Raw genomic sequence first — 13,971 nt, 5'->3', positions numbered from 1 at the left:
ATAGTATCTATTCACAGGATGATTGGCTGCCCCAGATGTTTGCCCCCCATCATAGCTGCGTGCAAAGTATGCACTAATTAAGCAAGTGATTGTCTTTAGATCACATATTTCAATGTGGAGATTATTGGTAACACTGATTTAAGCAAATAAGCGCCAATCCACCTGCTATATCATCGAACAGCACTTTTTGAAGGCAGAATTATTGCTTGTGTAAATGAGGTTTTAAAGGCCCTCTTGTATATTAGGCTAACATCAGCCAAATTTGCCAATATCATAGGACTTAGATGATGGTCAAGTTTGTATGGGTGAAACCCAACTCTCCCCCAATGATGCCCACAGGTGAGATAAGGATCAGATATGTCCGATTCAGACTGCCAGTCCTTTTCTTATCTAATAGATATGCTGCTGCCAGAAGAGTCTTGCAGTGGCTTTAGTGTATGGAGGAGTCAGAAGAGATGGCTGCCGGCCAAACTATATTGTGTATGCGGCTCCTTAGGCATTTTACCTGACCATTTGTTTACTTAAACCGTTAACTAGGATTTCACAGCCCCTCACATATATAGCATATATCAACAATCCAACATATATAAAACACAGAAAAAGATTAAGTTAAATATGCAAAAATTTTAGAGGGCGAAAAAGAGGCAATATTCCCTTTTAAGATATTACTAAACATCTATGTATAAATAAAGAAAGATGGACAACATATTTCTACGTGCTTCTTAATAAATATTTATTACAAGGGCTCAATCTTTCCATATGCATGGAAAAAGGTATCAACTATGTTAGGAACCTTAAAATAAAAAAATTAAAAAAAAAAAAAAATCGCACCTTGTTCATCATGTCCACCGTATCTGCGTGAGTCCAGAAACAGTCATGAACAGACACAAAGGTTAGTCCACGTCTGTAATAAATGAAAAACAGTAGGATGCAGAAATATTCGAAGACGTTTCCTTCTATTGTGGCCTTCAAGCTTGCAGGGCCTACCTGTGACAGTGCAAAGCTGTGAGCATCATGTGTGTGGAGTCCAGAGAATGAATGAAGTTAGGAGGGAAAGCGTTCTTCTGTTTCATGGTATCTGGTCGTCTATAAGCAGAATCATTGACATAATATACCTTTGTACATACAGTGGATATAAAAAGCCTACACACCCTATTAACATGCCAGGTTTTTTTCAAGTAAAAAAAAAAATCACACCCAGAAAAATCATTTCAGAACATTTTCCACCTTTAATATCACCCATAACTTGTAAAAAAAAAATCATTGAGAAGCAAACTCAAATCATTTTGAGGGGTGGAATAAAAATAACAAAACTAAAATAATATGGTTGCATACATATAAACACCCTCTTATTTTTGTGGACGTGGTTGTGTTCAGAATTAGCCAATCACATTTCAATGCATGTTATATAGTAGTCAGTAGACTGCTGCCATCATTTATGGTGATTCTAATTAACTCAATATAAAGTTTGCCTGTTCTAGCAGGAATTTCCTGACATTTTCTTAGTTGAATTGAACAGCAAAACCCCTGGTCCATAAACAGCTTATAAAACAGCAAAGGTATCTCATTATTGAAAGAGATCAGTTAGTAGAAGGATATAAAAACATTTCTGAGCAGCAGAATGGAACACTTAAAAATATCAAGACGTGGCTTACATTTGGAGCAACAATGAATAGAACTAGTTGTCCCTCAAAAGTTGATGAAAAGAAGAAAATTTGTCGGTGAGGCTGCCAAGAGGTCTACAGCAACATTAAAGGAGCTGCTGCTGCAAGAATTTCTGACAAGTACTGGCTGGGTACTGCATGTGATTGCAATAGCCTGTATTCTACATATGCCTAAGCCTTGTCTTTCAAAGAAAAACATCCAAGACTGGCTATGTTTTGCCAAAACCCACATCAAGTCTGCCAAAAGCATGTGGGAAAACTTGTTATGGTCTGAAGAGATAAAGGTTGAACTTTCAGGTCATTTCCAAAAGGTATGTTTTGGTGATATGCAGTGTTGGCTTTGCACCAAAGAACACCTCCCCTCACCCAAAGCAAAGCATAATTTTGCCTTCACCATGCTTCAGACTGTTTTTTGGTGGTTTGGTGGCTGGAACAGGGACATTACTCAAGGTTGAGGAAATTATAAATTTCAGTCAATTTTGTATTAAAACTTTCAAGCCTATGACAAAAAGTTGAACATGAAATTCCACTGTAAGCACAAGGACCATAAGCATACCTTGAAACGAACAAAATAATGTCTTCTCCAAAAGAAGATGAAAGTTTTGGACTGGCCCAGCCAGAGCCCAGACACTGATCTAAGTGAATATCTGTGGGGCACATGAAAAGAACTGTACACACGAGATGTCCTCACAGTCTGACCGATTTGGAGAGCTACCGCAAAAGAAAAGTGGGTAAACATTGCTAGTTTTAGATGTGCCATGCTGATAGACTCATACCCAAAAAGACTGAATGCTGTCATAAATTAAAAGGGTACTCTTAATAAAGCATTAGTTTAAGGGTGTATATATTTATGCAACCACATTATTTTAGCTTTATTATTTTTCCACCTGAAAAGATTTCAATTTGTTTTTAAATTGAATTTTACAGAAAATGGATGACATTAATGGTAGTGGATAAAGAACTGAAATTATTTTTCTTGGTATAATTTTTAAATTCCAAAATCCTGTTATTTTAACAGGGGTGTTTTTTTTTATATTCACTGTAACGCTTTCTAAACTACACATTGTACGTTGCCATCAACACACTTCTACAATGGTTTCTTCATTTTCATGGCCGGGGTAACTAGCTGGCTATGCCCATGAGACTGTTCATTTGGCAGACAGTTATGTTGTAGGACTCCCCCCATACACAAGCACTCAGCTTGTCAGAGTGTTTTCATTGAGGAGAAAGGGAAAAGAGTCATATCGCCTCGGCAAAAATAAAGGGATTGGACAATGAAATAAGAATTCGATAGGAAGGTCCGATCCTTCTCTCCCCAGGCAGATGATCAGTGGGTTTGGCAGACCTTCACATAGTGTGTACATGAATGGCAGCAATCACATTATGCCACGGATAGTATTACAGGTCCCCAGCTTCTGCACAGGTACAGATACTGGATCTCTGCAGCAGAGAGAGCAGGGAGATAACTGGGAAAGTGGTGTCACCGGTAATCACAAGAGTACCACCACCTTCGTTACTACAGATTGGAAAAGTGCTGCATTCAAAATTTACACTATTATCCACCGGCAGCAGGGGAGCGTGAAATGAATCGGTGAGTACATGCAGAGCTTCCTGGCACAAAACACAAAGGTTTACGGCATACTAGAAATTTGACTGAAAAGTGGCCAACCTCTCTAAGAACAGTTACACTCCGTAATGTGACTTACAATAAGTAGGGCAGCACAGCTGGTGTAAGCGGTGTGCTCAATCACAACGGTCACTGTGACATTCGCAGGGAGAGCGCGGATGAATGGAGACAAGAAGAAACTTACTCATTAGCATCGTTTTTGTTGGCCAAGGTCACCATCTGCAGGTTACTATGGAACTGCAACAAATAACAGAATACGACAGTGAGCCAACAGGCTGACGTAAAGACTGTTCCCACTGTTCCCACGGGTAATACAGAAGACTATTCGGAACAGATACTTGCAGGATGAGTCAGTGTGATAACAAGTACGGAGCTTATCTGCCATGCAGTACCGCAAAGCATCCATGTAAATGAATGGCTGACAATGTAATATATGCTTAGGTCGTGTCGCCTCTGACATCCACATGTCCCAATAGGGCATATTGAATAACAAAGCCGTCAGCCATGTCCTCACAGCTTCCTAAAGACAAGCCTGGAAGGGTGTGCAAAACTAGGCTCCAGTATAGCAGAAACACTATACTTCAACACTAAAGTCCCAAGCAAAAAGTTAAAGAGCTTTTTACTACCAGGAATCCATAAAATCGCTAGAAGACAAAACAAAGTGACAGGGCTAGAATCATGTTCTTTGTAACTTTATGCTGCTCTCTGCATAGGGCCATGTGCACACTATCAGTATTTGGTCAGCATTTTACCTCAGGATATGTAAAATTGACCATGTTTAGACTATCAGTATTTGGCCAGTATTTTACCTCAGTGTGCACATGGTCAATTTTACATATACTGAGGTAAAATACTGGCCAAATACTGATAGTCTAAACATGGTCAATTTTACACATACTGAGGTAAAATACTGACCAAATACTGATAGTATATGTAAAATTGACCATGTGCACACTATCAGTATTTGGTCAGTATTTTACCTCAGTATGTGTAAAATTGACCATGTTTAGACTATCAGTATTTGGCCAGTATTTTACCTCAGTATATGTAAAATTGGCCATGTTTAGACTATCAGTATTTGGTCAGTATTTTACCTCAGTATATGTAAGCCAAAACCAGGAGAGGAACAATCAGAGGAAAAGTATAATAGAAACACGTCACCTCTACTGGATTTATCACCCACTCCTGGTTTTGGCTTACAGATACTGAGGTAAAATACTGACCAGGTACTGAACATGGCAGTAACCTGATGTAGGAAACAAGATTTATATATCACTTTAAAGGAGCTGTTCAGGAGCCGAAGAATATGGCTGCTTTCATCCCAAGTCATTGCAACAGGTGCTCACAGCTTTTGTGTGTTATTGCAGCTCAGGTGCATTCACCTCAAAGCAATGCCAGACACAACCCACAACCCATGTACAGAAGCGGTATGGATTATGGAAGTAGCCATGTTTAGCTTACCTTGCTGGCATTTAATGACAGCATTGTGTACCGGCTCCCATTAGTGTGGGGACTGATGGGTTACTATGGCAGCAAGGAATTTGTAGGCCTGCCATCTTTGGTTTGGAAGCATTTAGTATAAGCAGCAGAATGAATGCAGGTTCAAGTCCCCTAAGGGGACTAAAAAATAATATATATATTTTTTAAGCCCCTTTTAATTTTTTTAGGTTTACAAATAAACATTTGATATTGTCAGGTTCAAAAAAGTCCAACCTATCAAAATATGTATTTTAAAATACAAGTTAAATGTTTAAAAAAAAAAAAAAAAAAAAAATACCAATATCGCCTAATTCCCCCTTCCCATAAAAACAAGTGACCAAAATGCCATATGTAACCCAAAATGGTAAAAATAAAACCGGCAGTACAGGATGCCAAGGACAAGCCCTCACTCTACTGATGTAATAATCTTTTTTGTTTATACAATTCAGAGTTTTTGTCACCAATAAAAAATATTGAACTAGTTTGGTCTAAGTGTAATCTTGCTGATCTGAAGACTCATAATCCCAGGTCATGTATATGCCCTTCTCCGAGAGGAAAATGCGGCCTCATCAAGGAGCGGCTAATATTAGCTGTGTGGCTGCATGATTAACACTTTTACCAAGTCTGAATATCCTTAGTTTTGTAAATCTGCAATACAGGAGCGGTGTCTCACCATAACATTCTTATTCCGGTGGTAGGGCTGTATAATAGGCAGTCCGAGGGGAGTCACCCACTCCACAGTGTTCCCAGATTTGGAGATGAGGCGGGCACTTTCTGTCAGCCAGTGCTACGTACAAGCAAAGAAGGAGCAGGTAGCGCATGTTGCCTTAAATCAGATTCCAACACACAGTATTTCTTGACCAATCCCATACCATGTACTGCACACCCTCTTCTGTGTATTATGGCCACCCCTCCACAGCCCTCACACATGCTTCTTCCAGTCACTTTCCCAGGCTATTGCGTGGGATTCCCAACGACTCTGCAGGTAAAATATGTAGTCTTCCCTTATGTCTTAACACTAACTAGATTCTGGGCATGCAAACACCCTCTGCTCACTTGATTTCTCAGACCATTTGAGATTGACTTGGAAGGTTATGTTACCTGAATGGATCTTGTGCCAGAAAACATTTCTTTTAGACTGCTGAACACTTGCTGGACCAGATAATGGGAGGCTTCCCATACATATTTCTAAAAGAGAGAAGGAAATGCTTTACTTTACCCATGAGACACAATGATTCAGTCGCCCAGAAAATAGGGCTACATATAAAGACCCCGATTCATCACTTGGTGGGATTTTTTAAGCCACTTTTCTTTATTGTGCAAAATTCTTCAAAATGGCAGACCCAGTTCTCAAAGTCAGAAATACTCTTTTTTTTTTTTTTTTGTCCTTTTTTTTGATAACTTAGAGCAAAAAGTTGCATATTACACAAATTGGAGAAAAAATTGTGCCAAAATACCTGGTGTTCATAAAATTACTCTGGGGGTGGGGGAGGTTACTGTAATAGGTTTGCAACCAATTCTGTGACGTTTTCACAAGCAGGAAATGATGAATCAGGCAACAACATCAGGAAACCCTAAACAACCTACAATGCCAAAGGTAAAAGGAATCTGTCATCATGATTTTGCCATTTACGCTGACATAACCATAATATAGGGCAAGTGAGCCTGATGCCAATGATATATCACTTAGTTTACTGGGTGCAATAGTTGTAACATAGAGATTTTAGATGTAGCATGTAGCAGAGCTCAGGAGGCTAACTCTGCCCACACCACAGCTCTCTATGTACATTGTCTGTTGAAAGTGAGCTGAGCTGCTTATCACAGGAGGGTGGGTGGTTAGACCAGTGCTTGAGTGCACTGTGGTCAGAACAATGATAATGCCCTAGTGATATAGCCTTTAATGTAAGTAAACAATAGCGCACAGCCCAATACATGACACCGCTGAATTTAGTGTCTCAGCTGCTATCCCTTGCTGTCCACAAATTACATAGCAAAACCCTGCTGACAGATTCCCTTTAAAAAAACAACAGGAGACAACTAGTGATGAGCAAGTGTGCTCAAATAAGGTGTTATCCAAGCACGCTCATGTCCTAATTGAGTATTTTCGGTGTGCTCGAAAAAAAATGCTCAAGTCCCCGTAGCTGCATGTCTCGCTGCTGTTGGTCAGTTGCAACCCATGCAGGGATTGCCTGTTTGTTAGGCGCAAATGGAAAGATTAATGTGATGCAAACAAAAACGGCACAAAACACTAAAAACTAAACTAAAGCAGACGTAAATGCAATAATGAATCGGCCCCCTAATCTTTTTATACTCTAGTCCCAAATGTTTTGTCACTTTACGGCCCACAAGTCACAAACCTGTGGGAAAGAATCCAACTCTCGTAGTCTTTTTTCAATCTGAAGCCTGCCTCCATATCGAGTCACTCCGTATACCACAGTCATCACTGTCTGCTTTACCACTTTACGGCCAATAAACCCTTCAAGAATCTGAGCAATTTTAATTCCTTTTTTGGCATCAATCTTACGGAATTCCTCAACCTGATGACGAAAGGCAGAAATTAACATGCAATATATAACATTTTAGGATGTGCTTTTACATCAATCATAACAGTTAAGTGATTCATTACCTGCTGAGCAACTCCACTATACACATCCTGAGGGGTCTCACTGGGCATTAGGTTTACAGACCTGGCTCCAATTTCATCTCTTCCAAGAGCAGCATAATGCTGGAGGCCATTACAAGATCCATCCTGAAGGAAGCGTTTGTATAAAAATTATTCATTATTAACACACATGAGGGGAACCTAACAGTGATACATTGTGCCTGTCTGCGGGCAGCATGTATCAGGCACCGGCTGTATGATCTTAGCCAGGTACGTTTCACTCAAACTCTGCAGTGTTTCAGAGAAAAAGATGGATTTTTGGTTCTTACCGTAAAATCTCTTTCTTGGAGCCTTCATTGGGGGACACAGAATACCATGGGTGTATGCTGCTGCTGCTGCTAGGAGGCTGACACTATGCAAAACAAGAAAATTAGCTCCTCCCCGGCAATATACACCCACCGACAGGCACTAGGCACCTCAGCTGGTGAAAAAGCAGTAGGAGAAGCAACGGAACACTCTAAACATATGTACCAACCCAACAAGGGACTCAAAGACACAACACGGTACAATTTTAAACAGGGAGGGTGCTGTGTCCCCCAATGAAGGCACCAAGAGAGAGATTTTACGATAAGAACCAAAAATCCATCTTTATCGCCTTATTGGGGGACACAGAATACCATGGGACGTTCCAAAGCAGTCCCAAGGGTGGGAACAGCAATAAGGAACCAAAGAACAGGAAGGGCTTAGGTCGGCCGATGCACCACCGCCGCCTGCAGAACCTTCCTACCAACAACTGCATCAGACGAGGCCTGGATATGAACCCTGTAGAACCTCGCAAAAGTGTGCAAAGACGACCAGGTCGCGGCCCTGCAAAGTTGCAGAGCCGAAGCCTGGTGTCGAACGGCCCACGAAGCTGCCACCGCCCGGGTGGAGTGAGCTCTCACTCCCGGAGGGGGCCGTTTATCCTGAAGTCGGTATGCTTCCTGAATGGTAGAACGAATCCAGCGAGCGATCGTGGATTTGGATGCCGGAAGCCCTTTCCTCCGACCTTCAGAAATGACCACCAATGAATCGGATTGACGAAGTGAAGCGGTCCTAGCGAGGTAGACACGCAAGGCTCTAACAACATCCAGTTTGTGGAGTGACTTCTCAAGAGGGTGAGAAGGAGCCGGACAAAACGATGGAAGAACGATATCCTCGTTGATGTGAAAGGAGTAAACCACCTTTGGTAGGAAGGAAGGAACGGGCCTGAGGACGACTTTATCCTGATGGAACACCAGATAAGGAGAACGACATGACAAGGCCGCTAACTCAGAAACTCTTCTAATGGACGTAATGGCGATCAAAAAGGTTACCTTCCATGACAGAAGTGACAAAGGAATGTCCTGGATGGGCTCAAACGGCGCCTTTTGGAGAGCGCCAAGAACGAGATTGAGATCCCACGGTTCTATTGGTGAATGATGAGGAGGAGCCACATGAGCGACCCCTTGGAGGAACGTCTTAACCTGCGGTAAGGAAGCAAGCTCTCTTTGAAAGAGGATAGACAAGGCAGAAACCTGGCCCTTCAGGGTACTGAGATACAGACCCGAATCTAAGCCCGACTGGAGAAAACCCAGTATGGACGGAATGGAAAAGGCCATTGGAAAAACTTTTTTATCGTCGCACCAACGGAAAAAAGCCTTCCAATACCTGTGGTAAATGCGGGAAGAGGCTGGCTTCCTGGCTTTGATCATCATCTGAATCACCTGGTTGGAAAAACCTGATTCTCTTAGGATTGCGCCTCAACGGCCATGCCGTTAAATTCAGAGACCGAGAATTCTCGTGGTAAAGGGGGCCTTGCGAGAGAAGATCCGGACGGTCTGGAAGCCTCCAGGGAACGTCCGCGACCATGTTCACCAGTTCCGCATACCAAGGCCTTCTCGGCCAGTCTGGAGCTACAAGAATTACTGGAATGCCTTCGGATTTTATCTTCTTGACCACTCTTGGGATCAAGGCGAGAGGTGGAAAAAGATAAGGGAGTTGAAACTGGGCCCACGAAACTACTAGGGCGTCGCAAGCGACGGCTAGAGGATCCCTGGACCTGGCTACGAAGCGCGGAACTTTGTGGTTCATCCGAGATGCCATGAGGTCGAAGTCTGGATAACCCCAGCGCTTACATATCTGATCCAAGACTGAGGGATGGAGAGACCACTCGCCTGACGCTAGGCCTTGACGACTCAGAAAGTCGGCTGCCCAGTTCTCCACCCCTGGAATGTGAACGGCGGAGATTGCTGGGACGTAACGTTCCGCCCAGCGCAGAATCCTGGCCACTTCTGACATGACTTGGTGGCTGCGCGTGCCGCCCTGATGGTTTATGTACGCCACAGCCGTGGCGTTGTCCGACTGAACGCGGATCGGCTTGCCGACGAGAAGGGGCTGCCAACGCAGAAGGGCCAGAAAGATCGCTCTGATCTCGAGCAGATTGATAGGAAGAAGAGCTTCCTGTGGGTTCCAGTGTCCTTGGGCCGTCCTCTGATGAAAAACCGCTCCCCAACCCAGTAGGCTGGCATCGGTGGTGATGACTTGCCACCGAAGCGGGAGGAAGGACCTCCCTAGGAGGACTGACGAAGACCTCGTCCACCAAGTGAGGGATTGCCTCACTTTGAGCGGAAGGAGAATCGGCCAGTCTAAGGACGTCGTCGTCTTGTCCCAGAGTGAAAGGAGGGACAGCTGAAGAGGACGAAGATGAAACTGTGCAAAAGGCACTGCTTCCAAAGCAGCTACCATCTTCCCCAGAACTTTCATGCAGAATCGAAGGGGGATGGGCGTTGGCCGTTTGAGGGCTCGAATCCCCTTGGACAGAGCCACAAACTTCTCCCTCGGAAGAAACACCCGGGCCAGGTTCGTGTCGAAATCCATGCCTAAAAAGGTCAGATGCTGAGTGGGGATGAGAACGGACTTCTCTTTGTTGACTAACCATCCAAGACGGTTGAGAGTATCCAGGGTTATCTGAAGGCTTAGGAGACAGTCCTGACAGGACGAGCCCTTGATTAAGAGATCGTCCAGATAAGGGATGATGAGAATCCCTCTGGATCGAAGAATGGCCATGACCGTTGCCATCACTTTCGTGAACACACGGGGGGCGGAGGCTAGGCCGAAGGGAAGAGCCGTGAACTGGTAATGATTTTCTTGAATCGCAAACCTGAGATATTTCTGATGCTGCAAGCATACAGGGATGTGAAGATAGGCATCCCGTATGTCCACAGAACAGAGAAATTCCCCGGGCTCCATTGAGGCTATGACTGAGCGAAGAGACTCCATTTTGTAGTGAAGGATCTTCACGTGGCGATTGAGCAATTTGAGGTCCAGGATTGGTCGCAGGGAGCCGTCTTTCTTCGGAACTACGAAGAGATTTGAGTAGAACCCTGAAAAACGTTCATCTGAGGGATCGGGAACAATCACTCCGGCGGAAAGAAGGGAGGAGACGGCCTGAAAGAATCCTGGAATGTGGGACCGTTGTCTTGGAGGTCGAGACAGGAAAAAACGCCTGTCTGGTGGGGAAGAAAATTCGATCTTGTAACCGGAAGCGATGATTTCCCTGACCCAAGCATCGTCGACAACCGACAGCCAAGCGTCCACGAAAAAGGAAAGTCTGCCTCCCACCCTGGAAGGAGATGGCTGACCCGAAGCCCACTTCTTTTTACAGCGCGCACAGGCGTAATGAATAGCGGTGGGCCTGAAACAGAGTACCCCTGCAGGGTTGGGCATAAGGAAAAGACTGCGCTGAATGGCCTGTGAAAATTGGGGAATAACTGTGGAGGAGGGCTAATATTTCTGCACACAGCAGAGCCTACCTAGTTCCGGCGAGCTGCAGAAACGCTGAAGTGTCCCCCAAGCAGCGCAGAAAGCCAGGACCGAACAACCAGGAAATGCCCGATGAGGTGGGCGGAGGGCGGAGCTTAGCGGCTGAGCCGAAATTGGATCTGACCCCACAAGCAGGGAAGAGGAGCCCTGTGATGGGCTAAAAAAGACGCAGCGCGCTCAGAGAGGGAGGAGGCGCTCTGAAAGCGGGGCCGAAAGTGAAAGTGTACAAAACCGGCACTGCAGCCCCGTGATGAATAGTCCAGGAAATGAAGAGAAAATCCTGTATGGAGGTACTGTGCGCAGACGCTGTGGAAAAAAACCTGCCCAGCTGTGAGGACAGGGATAGAAAACCCTGTCTTAAGCACTTGAGTATCTATGGAGAGCCACGCGGCTGATTAGAGCGGCGCCCGTCAGGCAGGGAGGGAGGGCGGGAGATTTAAAAATGAGATCTGCTGTTCCTCCATCGATGTGCCTCAGGTGATGCTGCGGGCTGAAGGGGTCATACAGGCACTTACCTGCTGTCCCTAAAGAGGGTGGTCACAGGGGCCCCTGTCCTCTGTACCCGCATCCTGCAGAAGACGGCATGAACCTCTTGATGGCGAGGGGAATCCTGCGATCGCCGTCTTCCTCTCAGCCCTGTCCCGAGAGAGGGGTGAGGAGGGGGATTTTGGCAAGGACCAGCCACCTGTCCACATCCCATAGCACCAGGAGGTGATATGGGAAACAGTCCTGCCAGCGTACTGAGAGTTGCGATGTGGGATCAGCCACACTGCTCGCTCAGCCCGCCTGATATGGGAAAGCAGAGTGAACCTCCACCCTGTTTCCCGAGTTGAATCTGCTAAAACAAAAGACAAAAAATTAAAAAGGTTCCATTAGAACACCTAAAGGAAAGAAAGGTTAATTGCGGATCTGGGAAGATCCAGGTCCGCCTCCGACAGACACCAAGCACAAACTGAGGTGCCTAGTGCCTGTCGGTGGGTGTATACTGCCGGGGAGGAGCTAATTTTCTTGTTTTGCATAGTGTCAGCCTCCTAGCAGCAGCAGCATACACCCATGGTATTCTGTGTCCCCCAATAAGGCGATAAAGAAAATAGATTTTCCCCCAACCACTGCCCTGGATTGACAGGTCTCTGCCAACATGCAGGTATGGCAGAGACATGTCACTCCAGGGCGGTGGATGGGACCCGCCTGTCTGACTTAGTCTGTAGCATGGCTTGGTCCCTGGCGCCTTTCAATGTAAGTTTGTCTCTGAAACGCTGTGCATTTCAGAGTCAAATATACCTGGCTGAGAACATACCAGTGCCAAATACTTGCTGTCTGTAAATTGGGCAATGTAGAAATCAGAGCCATATCATCACTTCCAGGATTCCTTGATTTATCCATGTCACTGATGATACACTATGGAAAGGCTGGATACAACAACAAATTACCATATTTTGCAGACTATAAGACGCACCAGACTATTAGTTGCAGGAAGGGGAGAAAAAGAAGAAAAAAATGTTTATTTTATAAAGAAAATGGTGGCACGTCTTAGGGTATATGTTCCCACAGTCAGTAAACGCTGTGGGTTGGACGCTGCATACCTCCGCAGTGTCGAACCCGCAGCGTCCAGATGTCACAGCATAGTAGAGGGGATTTCATGAAATCCCGTGTCCACTATGCATTCAGAGACGCCTCCAGCTTCCCTGCATAAATGGACATGTGGCGAGTCTTTCCAGACTGCAGCATGTCTATTTATGTTATGAAGACGCTCAGTCTCCGCAGAGTAAATTACCCACAGGATTTAATTAGTTGTGGTAAAACCCCATTATAATGCCACCATTCAGCCAAAGGCATCCAAAAGTAGCAGAGCTGGACTCGTCATGGGACAGGATGTATATCTTCTCGGCAGTCAGGTATGGTACACGGTTGTTTTTTTAGTTTGTCTTATAGGAGAATGAGGTGTTCGGTGGAATAGGCGATGCAGTAAGTATGGTTTAATTAAGATTATTAAAGGAGTCTGTCATTATTTCAATTAAAGGACTTTGTTCTGGCTGTGTCTTTATTTACCATGTAACTATAAGATTAGTAATGGACAGGTGTCTTATAGACGCCTCTCCATTACCAAGCTGGTTAGCAAAAATAGGGATATTATTATTATTTATTGATATAGCACCATTAATTCCATGGTGCTGTACATGAGAAGGGGGGTTACATACAAAGTTTCAGTTATCATTAACAGTAAACAAATTTACAAAGACAGACTGACTTGGTGCAGAGGGGAGAAGACCCTGTCCTTGCGGACTTAAATTCTACGGGGATACCCCACGCTATTTTTTTTGGAGGGGATCCCTCTATTTTTGCTAACCATCTAAGGTAAGCAGACTGCTGTGGCCAGGTATCTGGTTGGTAAAGTTCATGAATATTGTAGTCTGCTTTACTCTGGCTGGTTAACAAATATAGAGGGACCCCACGCTATTTTTTTTTTTTTAATTATTTCATAAAAAGGAGGGGATGTCTCTGTGCTTTCCACTTCCAGTGTCATGTACTTCCAGCTGTCACAATATTCACCATTATTTAATTTAGTACACATGTGTAGTAAGCTGCGTTCCCCCACTTAATATAATATGCATGTTACCAGAAAGATAATGCGGTTTTACCGCACCTAATGAAAGTGTATGGGTAATTTACGTAACATAACATTACACAACATTATGTAACATAACGTTACATAAATTGACATGCTGTGGTCTGGAAAGACGCACCACATGTCTGTC

At 44.3% G+C, this 13,971-nt stretch overlaps 1 protein-coding gene across 4 annotated transcripts in view; it reads right to left on the bottom strand.

Moving 5' to 3' along the window:
- Nucleotides 1–13,971, bottom strand: part of POLRMT (RNA polymerase mitochondrial) — an 85,113-nt gene that overhangs the window by 1,858 nt on the left and 69,284 nt on the right. For all 4 annotated transcript variants that reach the window (XM_073586287.1, XM_073586286.1, XM_073586284.1 and 1 more), the window contains 7 exons: nt 7,397–7,519; nt 7,128–7,307; nt 5,872–5,958; nt 5,444–5,557; nt 3,476–3,528; nt 988–1,086; nt 832–904 (listed from right to left, as the gene is read on the bottom strand). In XM_073586287.1, coding sequence (XP_073442388.1) covers nt 832–904; nt 988–1,086; nt 3,476–3,528; nt 5,444–5,557; nt 5,872–5,958; nt 7,128–7,307; nt 7,397–7,519 — 729 coding nt within the window. The remainder of the gene's footprint in view (nt 1–831; nt 905–987; nt 1,087–3,475; nt 3,529–5,443; nt 5,558–5,871; nt 5,959–7,127; nt 7,308–7,396; nt 7,520–13,971) is intronic.

This window comes from Dendrobates tinctorius, unplaced genomic scaffold (genome assembly GCF_039654945.1).
Source record: "Dendrobates tinctorius isolate UK_male_01 unplaced genomic scaffold, ASM3965494v1 ptg000092l, whole genome shotgun sequence".
NCBI classification, from domain to species: domain Eukaryota; kingdom Metazoa; phylum Chordata; class Amphibia; order Anura; family Dendrobatidae; genus Dendrobates; species Dendrobates tinctorius.
The sequence above is the reverse complement of the archived record's forward strand: the minus strand, read 5'-3'. Positions and strand labels throughout refer to the sequence as shown.